The sequence below is a fragment of the Choristoneura fumiferana genome, chromosome 17 (genome assembly GCF_025370935.1).
Source record: "Choristoneura fumiferana chromosome 17, NRCan_CFum_1, whole genome shotgun sequence".
NCBI lineage: Eukaryota > Metazoa > Arthropoda > Insecta > Lepidoptera > Tortricidae > Choristoneura > Choristoneura fumiferana.
The window spans coordinates 5662057-5676314 of record NC_133488.1 but is presented as its reverse complement, the minus strand read 5'-3'; the positions used below and the strand labels follow the sequence as shown (position 1 = coordinate 5676314).

The 14258-nt window shown below is 37.2% G+C and overlaps 2 protein-coding genes across 4 annotated transcripts in view; both read left to right on the top strand.

Moving 5' to 3' along the window:
- Nucleotides 1-14258, top strand: part of LOC141437291 (uncharacterized) — a 218060-nt gene that overhangs the window by 38600 nt on the left and 165202 nt on the right. The window lies entirely within an intron of this gene.
- Nucleotides 1297-3909, top strand: LOC141437264 (uncharacterized). Of its 3 annotated transcripts, XM_074100525.1 has the most exons (7): nt 1310-1612; nt 2001-2229; nt 2309-2380; nt 2526-2600; nt 2703-2771; nt 3190-3255; nt 3554-3909. In XM_074100525.1, the coding sequence occupies exons 2-7, from the start codon at nt 2062-2064 to the stop codon at nt 3752-3754; spliced, it is 651 nt and encodes a 216-aa protein (XP_073956626.1). In that variant the 5' UTR covers nt 1310-1612; nt 2001-2061; the 3' UTR covers nt 3755-3909. The 3 variants fall into 3 exon arrangements, with proteins under 3 accessions (XP_073956627.1, XP_073956626.1, XP_073956628.1); XM_074100526.1 differs by lacking the exon at nt 2001-2229 and having other exon boundaries at nt 1297-1359; XM_074100527.1 differs by lacking the exon at nt 1310-1612 and having other exon boundaries at nt 2143-2229; nt 2531-2600.

The window sequence follows — 14258 nt, the reverse complement described above, 5'->3', positions numbered from 1 at the left end:
ACATTGCAGAGAAACGCACAATAAATACAAACAGTCTGAATAAAATAGGTACAGCCACTCAAGAGTGGCCAGCAGCATCCCCAGTGTATTAACAACCGTTTGCTACTTTCAAACTGCCTCGGCGTCTCCTGCAGGGCTATACGAAACTCGAAGTTCGTATCGTACGTCCTCTCGCTCTCGTATTAAATAGCATTAAGTGTCAGTGGACTGCACGACACGAACTTCGAGTTTCGTAGAGCCCTTGCGGTGCCTGCCGCTGCGATAAAAACAGTATTTATTATTATTCTTCGTGTAGGTTGCTAAAATAAACGCACAATAATACAAATAAAAAACTCGAGGCAGGCACTTATTTAAAAACACAAGCAACCCTGCAGCTTTGCACGGCTGGAAAAATTTGTCAATAAAGAGGCGAAAAAGTTTAAATGCGCAAAAAGATATGTTTTTTTTTTCTTTTAAGTTTTATAAACTTTATGATTAAACCAGTTGTTATCTCCAAATTGTTTATTATCCAGTCTTTAGTTGTGACGTTTTTATAAAAATGATTGATAATTTACAAGCCTGAAAAAAGGCTTTTTGATTGTTCACGCTTGCGATCAACATACAACTAATTATTGGGTGCAAAATAATATGATATTAGCCAAGACGAAGCTGTCTAAACAACCTGGTTAGCGGCTTTCCGCTTTATCGCCTTTGAGATCCGTTTCCCGATGTTTTCTTTAGCCTCAGGTTTAAGCCTTCTGACTGCTTTGGCTTTTTTTTTTTTTTTTTTTTTTTAATTAATTTATTAGTACCAGTTTTACATAATAGGTTTACCAAGTTTGCCACTTTGAAACCTCTACAGCCTTATTAATAAAAAACATCTAATTCGAATTTAATCCGAACTTACACTTGGACTAGTTACTCCTTGACTAAATCAGTATTAAGTCAGTTTTAAAATTTGTATTAATAAACATGGACTAGCGAGGTATTAGTTAAACATTTCTTAAACCTAGACTATGACGTAAGCAATGGCAACCCAGCGTGAGAAAAAAAAAAAAGAATGAGTCATTGAATGAACGTGGAATGAACCATAGAAAAAAAACAAGAAATGTCTTTAATCTGCCAATTATAACATGCGGCCGGGCATGGCGCTGTTTTGTAGTGTATCTCGCTCACTCTTGTTATAGTCCTAATAGTGTAAGTGTAGTGGTAATTAGTTCTGACGCTGGCCACCAGATTATGTATATTTGCATTGTCAACCTTTTAAAAACGCGATAACTTCAACATCATTGTTTGTTATTACGTACGGGAATAATATTAAAATTGAAAAAAATGAGTCAAAAGCGGATCCGTTCGTCAAATTGGGATGAAGAAGAAAAAGTAAGTTGTTTTTATTAAATAGTGAAAAATTACCAGTCGTCTTCGCGTGGTTTCTATTTTATATTTCTTGGTGATTTTTGTCTTTTATAAGTAGATAGATTCTTCAAATAATAAATTAACTTATATAGTTATTTGTTTCGTAGCGATTATTTTGCAGTATTCTGAGAAATTATTCACACATTATTGAAAATAAATCCTTGAATACGAATACCAATAAAGCAAAAAATAAAGCGTGGAATGAAGTCCACAAGAGGTGAGATTGAGATATCTGTTATTTTCTTTATTACATACTAGTTTTTGCCGCGTCACTTGCAAGACAAAGTGTATTTCAATGCGTAGCCAACTCTTTTCGGCATAGGCAAGCTTGTTTTTTCAAAATCCCTAAGTTGTATCGCTATGGGAATACTGTCGCAGTAAGCTGGTTCCAGATATTCGCCGTACGACGGAAGAAGTTGTGCTGCCATCCATCAAGGTGGTGCTGATGGAAGGACAAACGGTTCCGCAATGTGCGGTAGTGGCAATTAGCCGCAGGCAACAATTTGAACAGTTCCACAGAGGACTCCCCATAATATACTCCCCATACTCCCCATAAGTACCTATAGTATAGATTACCTTAATTAATAGAAAAACTTTTTTTTTAGTTTCAATGAAATAAATTGTCGTCCCAGAGAGTTAAGTCAGTTACAAATCCAGTGGAAGGCTATGAAATTGAGTGCAAGGAAAACCCATAGTTCTTTTAAAAAAGCAGCGAGTAAGACAGGTGGTGGAACAAGGCCACCTACGCCTGACAATATCACCACAGAAATTAAAGACTTGTTAAATCCTGCGGAGTTTTTAAAGGATCACAATATATTTGATTCTGATGGATATGTTAGTAACATTTGAATATGAAGGGTAACTGCTAGGTTTATATCTGCTTTTAAAATTATATTCATTTAAATTTTCACAGGATGCAATTTTATCAACAAGTGAAAATGAAAAATTAAATGCTGAGGATATATGTGTTCCAGGTCCATCACAGGTCAGTGATATTGATACTAATAGATGTATTTAGTTAGATCACAATATTACCTTTTAGGATGATTTGATGACCACAATTAACTTTGTACTAATCATGTTCCATATACTTACCTTAGCCGATAAAATAATTTATCATCTTTTTTAAGGGTAGAGATATATTCATAATAGAAACTGTTGATGAACAATTTGATACTGCGGATACAGAACATACTCCATTATTGGTAAGTTTATGATGATATAGATGTTTATAGCAGAGCCCTTTGAATGTTCTTGTTTTGAGTGTTTGTCTATTGTTATTTATTTAATATGCAATTTTTTTACAGGAACTGCCAACAGTTAATACCAGCAATCCAACAATTCAACCAAACAAGTGCATGATTACACCAAATAAGGTAATTTTTATATTTGCTTTTTTTATATACAACTGGATGACAAGCGAGCAAATGAGAGCAAGATCACCACCGCCCATAGACACCCGCAACACCAGGGGCATTGCAGATGCGTTGCCTTTACCATTACAGCAAGAAGCAAGCAGCATGCAGGCAAGCATGCAAGCATAGCAATGCAAGCAAGCAATAAAAAAAATACCTTTAATACAAAATAATGATGTTTGCAGGTACATCAAGTCGGTGATTACGTAATCTATCTATTCGATCTGGCTGATGGTATTCCATGTTTACAATATTAGTAGGATTTCCACTGTTGTGCTACTTTGCCTATGCCTGAAATTTTTGAGTTAATCTCAACTGATATAAGTTGATGTGCCTGATATATTTTTTGCATTTCAATTTCATTAATTTAACTTTGCAGGCATTTCACAATAGCAGTACAAGGAAAAGAAAATGCTCGGCAGCCAATATTTCAATAAGTAAAAAGGTACCTACTTAAAATATTATTACACCCTTTTTGTTAAAGGTAGTCGATTATTTCATTGCCATCGGAGCTCTATACATATACTAAATTTCAAGTCCATTGAACTATTAGATGTGGGTAAAAGATTTGATTACATTGTTTGTTAGTTACTTTGTTAGTTGCAAGTGAAGCTAGGAATATAACGGCGTGAAAAAGAAATAATCGTGGCTTTACATGCAACTGGTACTAAATAGTTAAAAAAGGGTGGGTACTACTTGCTTTCTTAGTTACATAAAGTAAGTATATTAATTATTATTTACAGGACACTGATTACAAAACGGCTATCATAAATCATTCAAAGGGTTTGAAAGACGAAGAGCATAGAAGACGCATGGAGATGGCAGAGGAAGAGCATCAATTAAAAATTAAAATCCTTCAAGAAACTTTACAATGTAGTAAAATTGAAAAAGAAATATTACATTTAAAAAAAGAATACCAAATTAAGCTGTTGCGTGGGGAGTGAAGTTTTAGGTTTAATTTTATTCATAAACAAATATTAATTACTCGGTTACTCCGTAATTACAGGCGGACCTTAGTAGCATTGGCTAGAACTGGTCAACGGTAGGGAAACTGTTGGAATATATGTATGGCTAGTTAATTCACCCACATGTAACTTCTATTAATAATAATAATAATAATAAATTCATTTATTTCGGGCAACTTGGCCCGTACAATAAATACCTTACAGACTAACATACATATTATATAATAATATTTAAAACTAATTTGGTGACAAAACGGCGTGACCCCGTTGAGTCACCGACTATTGGCCCAACTATACGAGTACGGCACACTGATTGACGGCCAACATTGGCCTAAAAAAGTGCGCCTGTTGTCTACTTTATCTTTTTTTGTGTAATCTCAATGTATTGATTTGTGGTGTTCAATAAAGATATTTGTATTGTATTGTTTGTTATTAGTACCTACTTGTTCATGAAAATGAACCTCTGCTAAGTAACACCCGATTCAAAAGTTATTTAATTTTATTGTTATTCAGTTAGATAGGTTAATATTTGAATAAAACTGTTTGTATAAATTAACATATTTGCTTTATTAAAAATTTTCTTCAATAAATGCTGCCCTACAGGCATTGCCCCTTAAATTATGATTGCCAGGATGCTGTAATGGGAATTCCTCGCTATCATTTATGCCTTCATCATCGAGCAAGTCATTCCTATGCACAGCAATATTATGCAGCATCGCCAATGCAACAATAAATAGCTTGGTATTGTCCAATTTTGTTGTAAAACCTTTAAGGAGGCATCTAAAGCGTTGCTTCCACACCCCGAAACAACGCTCCACAGTGTTTCGGGTTCTTATATGTGCCCAGTTGTATGCCTCTTCCTTTGGAGTTCTGGGATTCAAAATAGGCGTGAATAAATAAGGAGTGCAAGCATAACCCGAATCTCCAAGCAGTCGGCCTTTAAATTCTGATTGCTCAAATCGTCTTTTTATTCTACTCTCATTGAATATTCTTGAGTCATGCGTGCTTCCTCGCCAATGTGCCACTATGTCCATGATCTCTAAATTAGAGTTACACACTACCTGAAAAGTGAAGTAAGTAGATAATAAATGTGAACACGGAGTAGATAAGAGCGCCGCCGCCGCCGCCGTGAGTTCGTACGGCGCGCCGCCGTCGATTGAAACGTGATGGTTTTGGACTTATGAATATTTTAAGAACAACGTTGTCACATAAGCATTGATTTTCAGGTTTGGTGTAGGTAGACTGTAGGTTTGGTTTGCCTATTTATTTCGTGCAGGGTCAGTGCCGTGCTGTGTTTCGGCATAAAGGGTAAGACTACCAGTCAAAATCCTGGCGCATGGGCATTTATATAAATAACAAGACAAAATAAATCTACTTTGCCATCTGTAGATAATTCATACACTCACTTGCACATTTAATGAGCTGAATCCCTTCCGGTTTATGTAGTACTGGCCAACGTCTCCACTCTCTTTTGGAATTCTTATGTGAGTACAATCAATTGCACCTATGACTTGCCTAAAGCCACACACGGAGAAAAAACCAGCAATCGCATTGTTCTGCTCCTGATCACTTTGGGGCATTTTTATCCAGTCCGCTCTTTTAGCTAATAGAGCTAAAGCTACTTGTTTACATATCAGGGAGACTGAAGGTTGACTCATTCCTCCCAAGTCTCCTGCATCATCTTGAATCTGTTGAATAAAATCGCAAGTTAATAAATACACGTTAAAAATAATCGAGTAAAAACGAAAATATCACGTGATAGTAAAGTCATTTTTAACTTACTTCTCCACGGCCCCAGACTCTTATGGCAGTTAAGACTTTGATATGAGGCGGTATGTGACCACCTCTCGCATCACCTGCTAACTCATTTTTCACCATATCAACTATGAAATTGGCAGTATCACGACTAAATCGGTATTTAGTTTTAAATTCGTGTTCTGAAAGCTCGAAAGGATTTTTGCGTTTTTGTATAATTTTACATGCCTAACATCCTCCTGTTCTAATTCCTCGAGTTCTTCAAGCTCTTGCACGACATGCAAATCTTCGGCATAATAATCCATGCTATACTATGCTATATGCATGCAAAAATAGTAGTTAGATAAATAAATTTACTACGACGAATTTCAAATAAATGCACAGGCAAATCACAACCAACAATCGTCAAACAGAAAAGTTAGGTTACTCCAATATTACTCCATCGTTAAACTAGGCATCACCAAGGATTAAGTTTTAGTCCGAGACTAAGCCTGGATTAGCTTACTCTTTCCTTACTTCTTGTTTATTAATACTGACTTTTACTAATCTCAAGTTCAACCTCGAATTAAAGTTAAACCTACTCTACTCCACGTTTATTAATAAGGCTGTTAGGGTTTTAGTAATAGTTGGCGAGATCACGCAGATCGATGCTTTTTACTTTTATTAATAATAAATATATAATGTAGCAATATATAAGTAGTAATATATGTAGTATATATATATATATATATATATATATATATATATATATATATATATATATATGTAACAGTCCAATCTATACATTTTATAATACAACCTCTGGTCTCATGGTTCACAAGCCATGTAGTGTTTCTTCAACAGCAACTTAAATTTATTGGGGTTATTAATAATTTTCAAGATTTCACTCAACAATTCCTTAGGTAGGTAGTTAAGAATGAGTGGTAGCAAATACTTGTTGGTTCTTCTACCGTAAGTGTTATTATTGCGTGGCAAGGAGTATGCAGGCAAGTATTTCAATTTACGCATTTGGTTTGGACGAGACTTTCCTTGAATAGAGGGTATTTCATCTCGTTCTTCCACAAGCAGAGACATTTGAAACCTATTATATACACTAATTATGGAACAATGACGGAATAAGCCCTCGTAATTGCCTTTATAACTATTTTTAACCTTGTAGGGCACCATTGTTTTTAACAGTGCAAGTTGAAGTTTATAAATTTGTTTCAAATAGGTTCCGTAAGTCCGGCCATAGCTAGTTATACCATAGCCGATTATGGAATCCGCGAGTGAAAGATAAATCATTCTTAATATTTTATATGGAATTTTACTTTTAAGGATGGCTATTTTAGCCATTATAGATCTAAGTTTTGAACATATGTGGTCAACGTGCGGTCCCCAGTTAAAGTTGTTATCAATAATTAAACCCAAATACATATGCTGCTCGACGAGGTCAAGCTCTTCACAGTTGCATGTACCGTTAGTGCTATGTAGGCATTGATGTTCATGTGCTATGATTTTAGGGGTCCCTGTCTCTCTGGAATATGGTGACTTTATATGGATTACTTTTGTTTTCTTGGCATTTATCACCAAGCCCACGTCATGCGCCCACTTGCACAGCTGATTGAAATTATATTGCATGGCATTTTGTGCCTCACTTAGGTCTTGGTGTGAGGTGATTAGGCATGTGTCGTCAGCAAACTGGTATACAGAGCCCCCACTAAAAATGTTGCACATGTCATTGACATAAATTAAATATTCGGTAGGTCCGATTATAGATCCTTGGGCTGTGCCTTCCTCTGTGCTCATAGGGTCACTGACCTGCCCGGCAATCTTTACCATTGTTTGTCGGTTCTTGTGGTAATCTTCGAACCACTTCAGTACGGGTCCCTGTATACCGTTTTGCTGTAGTTTGGCGAATAACGTGGGATACTTTAGTGTATCAAATGCCTTGCTGAAATCTATGAAAACAGCAATTACCTGCTTCCGCTCATTAAGGTAACCATTGACTTCATTAGTGAATCTAGTTAATAGCTGCGAGGTACTCCGGTTCCGCTGGAATCCGTATTGTTTATCATTTATTATGTTGTTACTACTTAAGAATGTATTCAATTCAGTCCGTACCTCTCAGCTATTTTATCTATGCTTGGCAAGATCGTTATAGGTCTATAATTATTATGGTCAGAGTATGAGCCCTTTTTATGAATGGGGCGGACAATACCTACTTTTAACCGATCTGGATACATTGACGTATTGATGGAAGTATTAATTAAGTGAGTAATTAGTGGTGTGATTTCAGTTATTATGTATTTTAGATCTGAAACACGAATTTTATCCTCACCTGGGCTTTTATTAGTGTTAAGTTTTTTAATTATATTAAATATCGTTGAGTTGTTAGCTTTTTGAGTCTCATGGCTACGTTTGGTATATTACAGTACATGTTAGGATTCAATAGAGGAGTATCACACGTTTGACACAATATGTTTTTAGTATTTTTCCTAAATTCACTCGCAAATTCATTTGACACACATCGGGCATTGCGCTTACCGAAGTGTTTCATAATAATGCTGTCTATACATTTACATAACCTACCACTCAATCGGTTCACGATATCCCAAACTTTACGAGGGTTCCCAAAATTAATACATATTTCATTTTTTATAAAGTTATTTCTAGTATTTTCTATTAATTTGTTCGTTTTATTTCTATAATTATTATACAACAACCTTTTTAACTTATTATTTTCATCCTTACGCCACTGCTTATAAAGATCATTTCGCTTTTTACACATATAAATTATTTTCTCGTTTACCCACTTGCAAGTCTCTCGTTTCGTTAGTTTAGGTTTAATTGCATAAGAACATTGACTATATACCGACGCAAACTTATCAGTAATGAATGTCATAATATCGTTGGGGTTGTCGTATGCAAGGGCCACACTCCAGTCTATTTTTTTTAACTCAGTGTGAACTTTTTTGTTATCCAATTTGTATATTAATTGGTGTTGACTCATCTGGTTATTCCTATTGGAGTCACCTGTAATTACACAACCTGTTATCAAGTGATCCGCCAGTGCGCTGTTTACCACCGCGGTGTACACTTCGCTGCAGGAGACAACGCGCACAAACACGTGATCGATACACGATTTCGTTATAGTATCGCTTCGCGCTTCTATTCTTGTATATTGGTTGACCCCGGATTCGAACCCAGCTTCATGTAGTTTGTTGAGATATTTTGTGACGATTGTCGAGCTGGATTTCAAGTCTATGTTCATGTCACCCATTAGCACGCATGTACTTCTTAGCTGGTATTGGAGAATTAATTGTGAGAGCTCACGTCTAAATATGTCTTTATTGGTCTGCGGGGGTCTATAGGTAATGATAAGGTTTATTTTCATGCCTTGATAAGTCTCTAGTTCTCCTGTGATACATTCAAAGCTCGCTGCTTGTACGGTCTTTCTAGAAAAAGTCAGGCTATTATGGACGTATATAATAATACCACCCGCCCTCCTCTTTGAACGGAGTTCTGTGTACATCTCGTAATTTTTTAATTCGAAGAGCTGCCTACAGTTTTCTGTGATATTAGCTTCTGTGATCGCTATAACGTGTACTATGCGCTTGCTGTTCATTATTATATATTCGAGCTGTGAAAAATTCTTGATAGTTGACCGTATATTGACGTGAAAGAACACAACGCTGTTATTCCAGTTTATATTTATCTTAAGAAAATCGTTCCAATTTGCATAGTTATCTTCTTTAATGTATGTTGAAAAATCCATTATTGTAGTAGCCATTAGTTAGCGCGTTTATTAAAAAAAAAATCACAATTACAATAGCGGTCGATTTTGGTTACATTGTGTGTGACTGATTATTGCTGTTTTGTTCGTTTCTTAGCTGATTTTTTAGCTTTTCAATATCGGCTACCGTGCGAATGTTGAAAGTTTTCCCTTTATCGGTTCTTTTCACCAGGATTTGTCCATCTTTTGGCCAAACATACTTACATAGATTGGTGTTTTTAAGTTCAGTCTTGGCTCTCCACAGCAAATATGAGTTATAGGGTGTCAAGGGCTCACGTATATATATTTTGGGCTTGCCAGCCCTCAGTATCTCGCGGGAATTTTCGGTGGTGCCCTTTTCAAGGTCTTGTTGGCATTTGTTAGTGATTTTTGCAGCCTCGAACCACAGTGAACGACATCCATTTCGTAGCTGTATCATAATGACTGGACAGTAACTGACAGCAGCTTGGTCCTGCACCTGCCTTGGACGTGTTGGCTTACGGTATGCTTCGATTATGTCTTTTGGATTGCACTTTATCTTGGTGGCAAAGTCACTGGCGGTTTGAAGGACATCTTCATTCTCTTTTTCCTCTATCCCGCATATTTCTAGGCTGTTGGCCAGCTGATTTTGTTCCATTGCATTTATTTTTTGCTCCATAGCTTGGTATTTCAGCTCAATATTTGCGTATTTATGTTTTATATCCATACAAGTGTTTTCGAGAAGTTTCGTAGTGGTTTCAAAAGATTTAATTTTTTTTCATAGTCGTCAATTTTATCAGAATAGAATTGCAGGGTTGTTTGTAGCTCCTCGCGTATAATTTCTCTAACTTCGCGACGGAGGTCCCGAGATATGTTTTCGATTATGGTGTTGGTCGTTATAGTTTCGGTGTCTGCATCTGTGTTTTCATCTTCTTCTGCGTCCGGCACTATACACGACACTCTTTTAGGCCTTACGTTTCCTACACACATTTTACATTTCCAGTCCACGGATTCAGTTAATGATAATGCACTTAATTGTTCGTTAGTAATTGCTGCACATGTGCCGTGAAACCATTTACTGCACTTGCTACACTGTATGCCGGGGGTTTTTTTCGTGACGCTTTTGGAACATTTAGCGCATTTAGCCATATTAATTTAGCAGAATTAGGTGGTTAGCTTAATCGCGAGAACACGTGCGGGTAGTTTCGCACCGAGCGCGTGGTTGGATCTGTTTTGCCGAATGCTTCTCATATTCGTGCGCAATTTTTGTGAATATTTTTTTAAATGATTCTCCACGCACGTGACATCGAAATGGCCATGATACTTCTACGTTGCTGAGAATTTAAAAATAAAAAGAGAATTATACACTTCCCTTTATTTTAAAATAGAAAAATTAAACGAGAATGTCTGTGGGGTTAAATTCATAATGCAGACTGAAAATGTTAACTTATCCGGAGTTAAAAAGACTACATTTTAAAATAAAAAATATAAAATCTATATTTCTAAACTGGACTGAACATCGTGCCACGGTCGAACTACAATGAAGCAATTGCGCCAGCTTTGCTTCGTCGTTGCCTCGGTTAGTCGTGTTACGGTGCTTCTGATTGGCTTGGAGTTTTTTTAATGTTTTCGCACAAGGGATTCTAAAAAATATACCAACCGTGGAACCCTGAAATAAAACATCAAACGTGTAAAATAATGATCATAAAAATATCTTAGTTTATGTTTATGAGCTGGAACGACAATGTTTGTTAATAAAGACTTATAGCTTAGTACTTTTTACGATTTTTTTCAGGCCAGGGGTATTTTCCTTATCTTAAATTTTAAGTTATGCTTCACGTCCATTGGTACTATTTCCACACGGCGAATAATAAGAATAAGGATCAGTAACTACAATATACTTATTCTACTTTCTTTTCAGTTCGTCTGCGCAGACCCACATTGTGATGTGATTTTTCCCTAGCACAAACTTTAGGATCACGAGTAGGCGGAGTAGGTAGGTAAATTAATGAGAGAGCGGAGCTGGATGAACCAATATTTATTTAACGTGAAAATTAGAAAAGAAATGAGTGATTGCATTTTTTCCTTGATATTGAAGATGTTGATCGCTGTTTGTAATATTACATCACTTTTACAAAGATCTGATTCGTTCCTGATGTTGTAGGTGATTGACGTCGTTTAAAGTGAAAAAAAAATTGACTTAAAGAAACAATGGTCATACAGTGGAATATGTTCTCAAAAGAACAGTTTTCTTTGTTGTCTTCGGGCAAGCTGATCGCAATAGGCATTCAACGTATAGGGTCTACGAAGACATGTTGACTCTACAAAGGATGTGCGCCGAAAGAAGCAAAAAAAAAAATTGCGTGCGTTATTTTATATATATGTGGATGCTTTTTCGCTCGCACATCCTGTTATTCTATGTATTAGAGCAAGAGAGCGGCGATCCGACGCCCTTTTGTGTATTTATGTCACGTCGCTTTTTCTGTTTAAACGTAAATATTTTTATGAATTTATTCTTCTTCTACAATTCAATCTATTAGGGAGTTTTAGTCATCTCAGCTAAACATCAACTGACTTATTGACGTTTGTCTATGGAAACTAAAAAAATTGTCAGCCCTGAAAAGGGCTATTTTTTTGGGCTTTGTTTTGTTGGTCGCGGCGAAGGTCTCTAAGCACCCTGGGTAGGTACTCTGCGTCGTTTCGGCTTCTGGACCGATTCCCGAGGCTTTCTTGGCCTCAGGTTGTGGCGCTTGACAGCCTTGTCCACCGCGGACACTCCATGAGTATCTTCATACTCATGAGCGATTTTTGCTGAGTATTTTTTGAACCCTTTTCCGCACACTCGGCACTGGAACGGCCACGTTTCATGGCTGAGCGAATACTTCGCCAGCGGACCAGTAACAGGCGTGTCAGACATGGCGCAGGGAACTGAAATAAAAAAAAATAGACAATGACTTCTACGTAACGTACGAGAAATAAATATCTGCGACGTTGAACTCATAATCAAGAAGTAAAACTTGAACTCACCTGAAGCCGAAGGAGACTGCATCTTTGTAAATATTGAAAATATATAATTATTTGTACGAGTTCGACGTCGTGTCACTGCCGAAGCTGGAACCACAATGAGAAGCGCGCCTTACTTCGTTTCATCAACTTCCCTTCGCAGCGTTACGGCGCTTCTGATTGGCTGATGCGCAGTTAAATTTATACGTGTGCGCGGCGATGGGGAAACAACCAATAGCGTTCTACACATTTCTTTGTATATCTTTTTTTTCTTTTGGTTGCTTTCTGCAATTTCCACCCACTTCATTCCAATACTATTTTGCAAAAAAAACTTCCTACAAATCAACAGAACTGAGACTAAGGTCATCAGAAAGGTCTGTTTTTTTATCTGATTCTTGATCTGATCACGCGCAGAATGGATCCAAAAAAATTGCGCGCGTTACTTTATATGAACAAGAAAGCTTTCTCGCTTGCACATCCTATCATTCTTTGTATATAATAAAGCGGGAGAACAGCGCAATCCCACTAATTATACTTAGTAAGTACACGTAAATATTTATTTTAAATAAATGCATTCTTCTTCTGCTTCAAACTCAAACTCAAATAATTTATTGTTGTGTTGTTGTTGTGTTGTTTGTGTTGTTGTGTTGTGTTGTTGTTGTGTGTTTTGTGTTCAATTTAATGTATTAGGGAGTTTTACTTAGCACAGCCCAAACTCCCTAAACCGGTAGTAAATTATCTTGATCGCTATCTTTTATATCAAGGAATTCTTATATTTTTATTGACGTTTGATTTATTGACGTTTGTCTATCGAAACTTGAAAAATTTGTAGCCCGGAAAAGGGCTTTTCAAGAGTTGACCGCGGCAAAGGCCTCTAAGCATCCTGGTTGGGTGCTCCTCTTCGCCGCTTCGGCTTCTCGACCACTTTCTGAGGCTTTCGTGGCCTCAGATTGTGCCGTACTACCGCCGAAGATTGCGTCTCTTTTGAAGGATGCTCCTGCTGATGACCATCTCATCTAAACATCCCTAAACTAGTAATATCATGATCACACTGGTATCAATGAACGCTAGGTTATCTGCATTTTTCTGCTGTAATTTTTTTTACAGATTTATTGTCTGGGACCTGTTGAGTTAAGGACGTTTGTCTATTGAAAGTAGAAAAATTGGCAGCCCTGAAAAGGGCTATTTGTAGCCCCAAAAAGGGCTTTTCAAGAATTGACGTAACGTCAAAAAAACGGCGCGATGGTCTAAGCCGCGGCGAAGGTCTCTAAGCATCCTGGTTGGGTGCTCCTCTTCGCCGCTTCGGCTTTCCCACGACTGGTTTCCGCGGCTTTCTTGGCCTCAGGTTGTGCCGGACTACCGCCGAGGATAGCGTTTTTTTTGACTGATGCTCCTCGTATTTGTGAATCCATTTCTCGGAGCATTTTTTGAACAATGCTCCGCACACTCGACAACGAAATGGCCACGTCACTTCGATGTCCAATGAGTTTATCGCCACTGGACAGGAAACAGGCTCATGTTCATCAGACACGATGCGGGGAGCTGAAATTGAAAAAATGGTTAGAGAATTCCTTTTAAAAAGTGAAATTAAAAGGAAAATATCCACGACGTTGATCTCATGATCCAGAAAGAAAATATCAACTTACCAGGAGCTGAAGGAGACTGCATTTTAATAACGTAGAATTAGTATATTTTTCAGCGAACCGGGTTTGACGTCGCGTCACAACCGAAGCTAAAATCACAATGAAGAAATGCGCCATGCGCCTAGCTTCGCTCCCACCCCATTCACCTCCCATCACCGCATTGCGGCGCTTCTGATTGGCTGTCGCGCATTTGAAATAGTGCGAGGGCAGGGCGATCAGGAACTAACCAATAGCCTTTCAGCAAGTTTCAATGTATATTTTTAGATTTTACCTGCTATTGCCTTGCGAAAATGTTATGCAGATTTTTTTTTTCTTTTTGTTTGATGATTAAAATGCAGATATGGAAGAA

Excerpts from the sequence above, each read along its gene's own strand:
- LOC141437264 (XM_074100525.1), top strand. The coding sequence starts at position 2,062 with ATGAAATTGAGTGCAAGGAAAACCCATAGTTCTTTTAAAAAAGCAGCG. Across the intron at positions 2,381-2,525 it reads GTGTTCCAGGTCCATCACAG|GGTAGAGATATATTCATAAT; the intron begins GTCAGTGATATT and ends ATCTTTTTTAAG. Across the intron at positions 2,772-3,189 it reads GCATGATTACACCAAATAAG|GCATTTCACAATAGCAGTAC; the intron begins GTAATTTTTATA and ends TTAACTTTGCAG.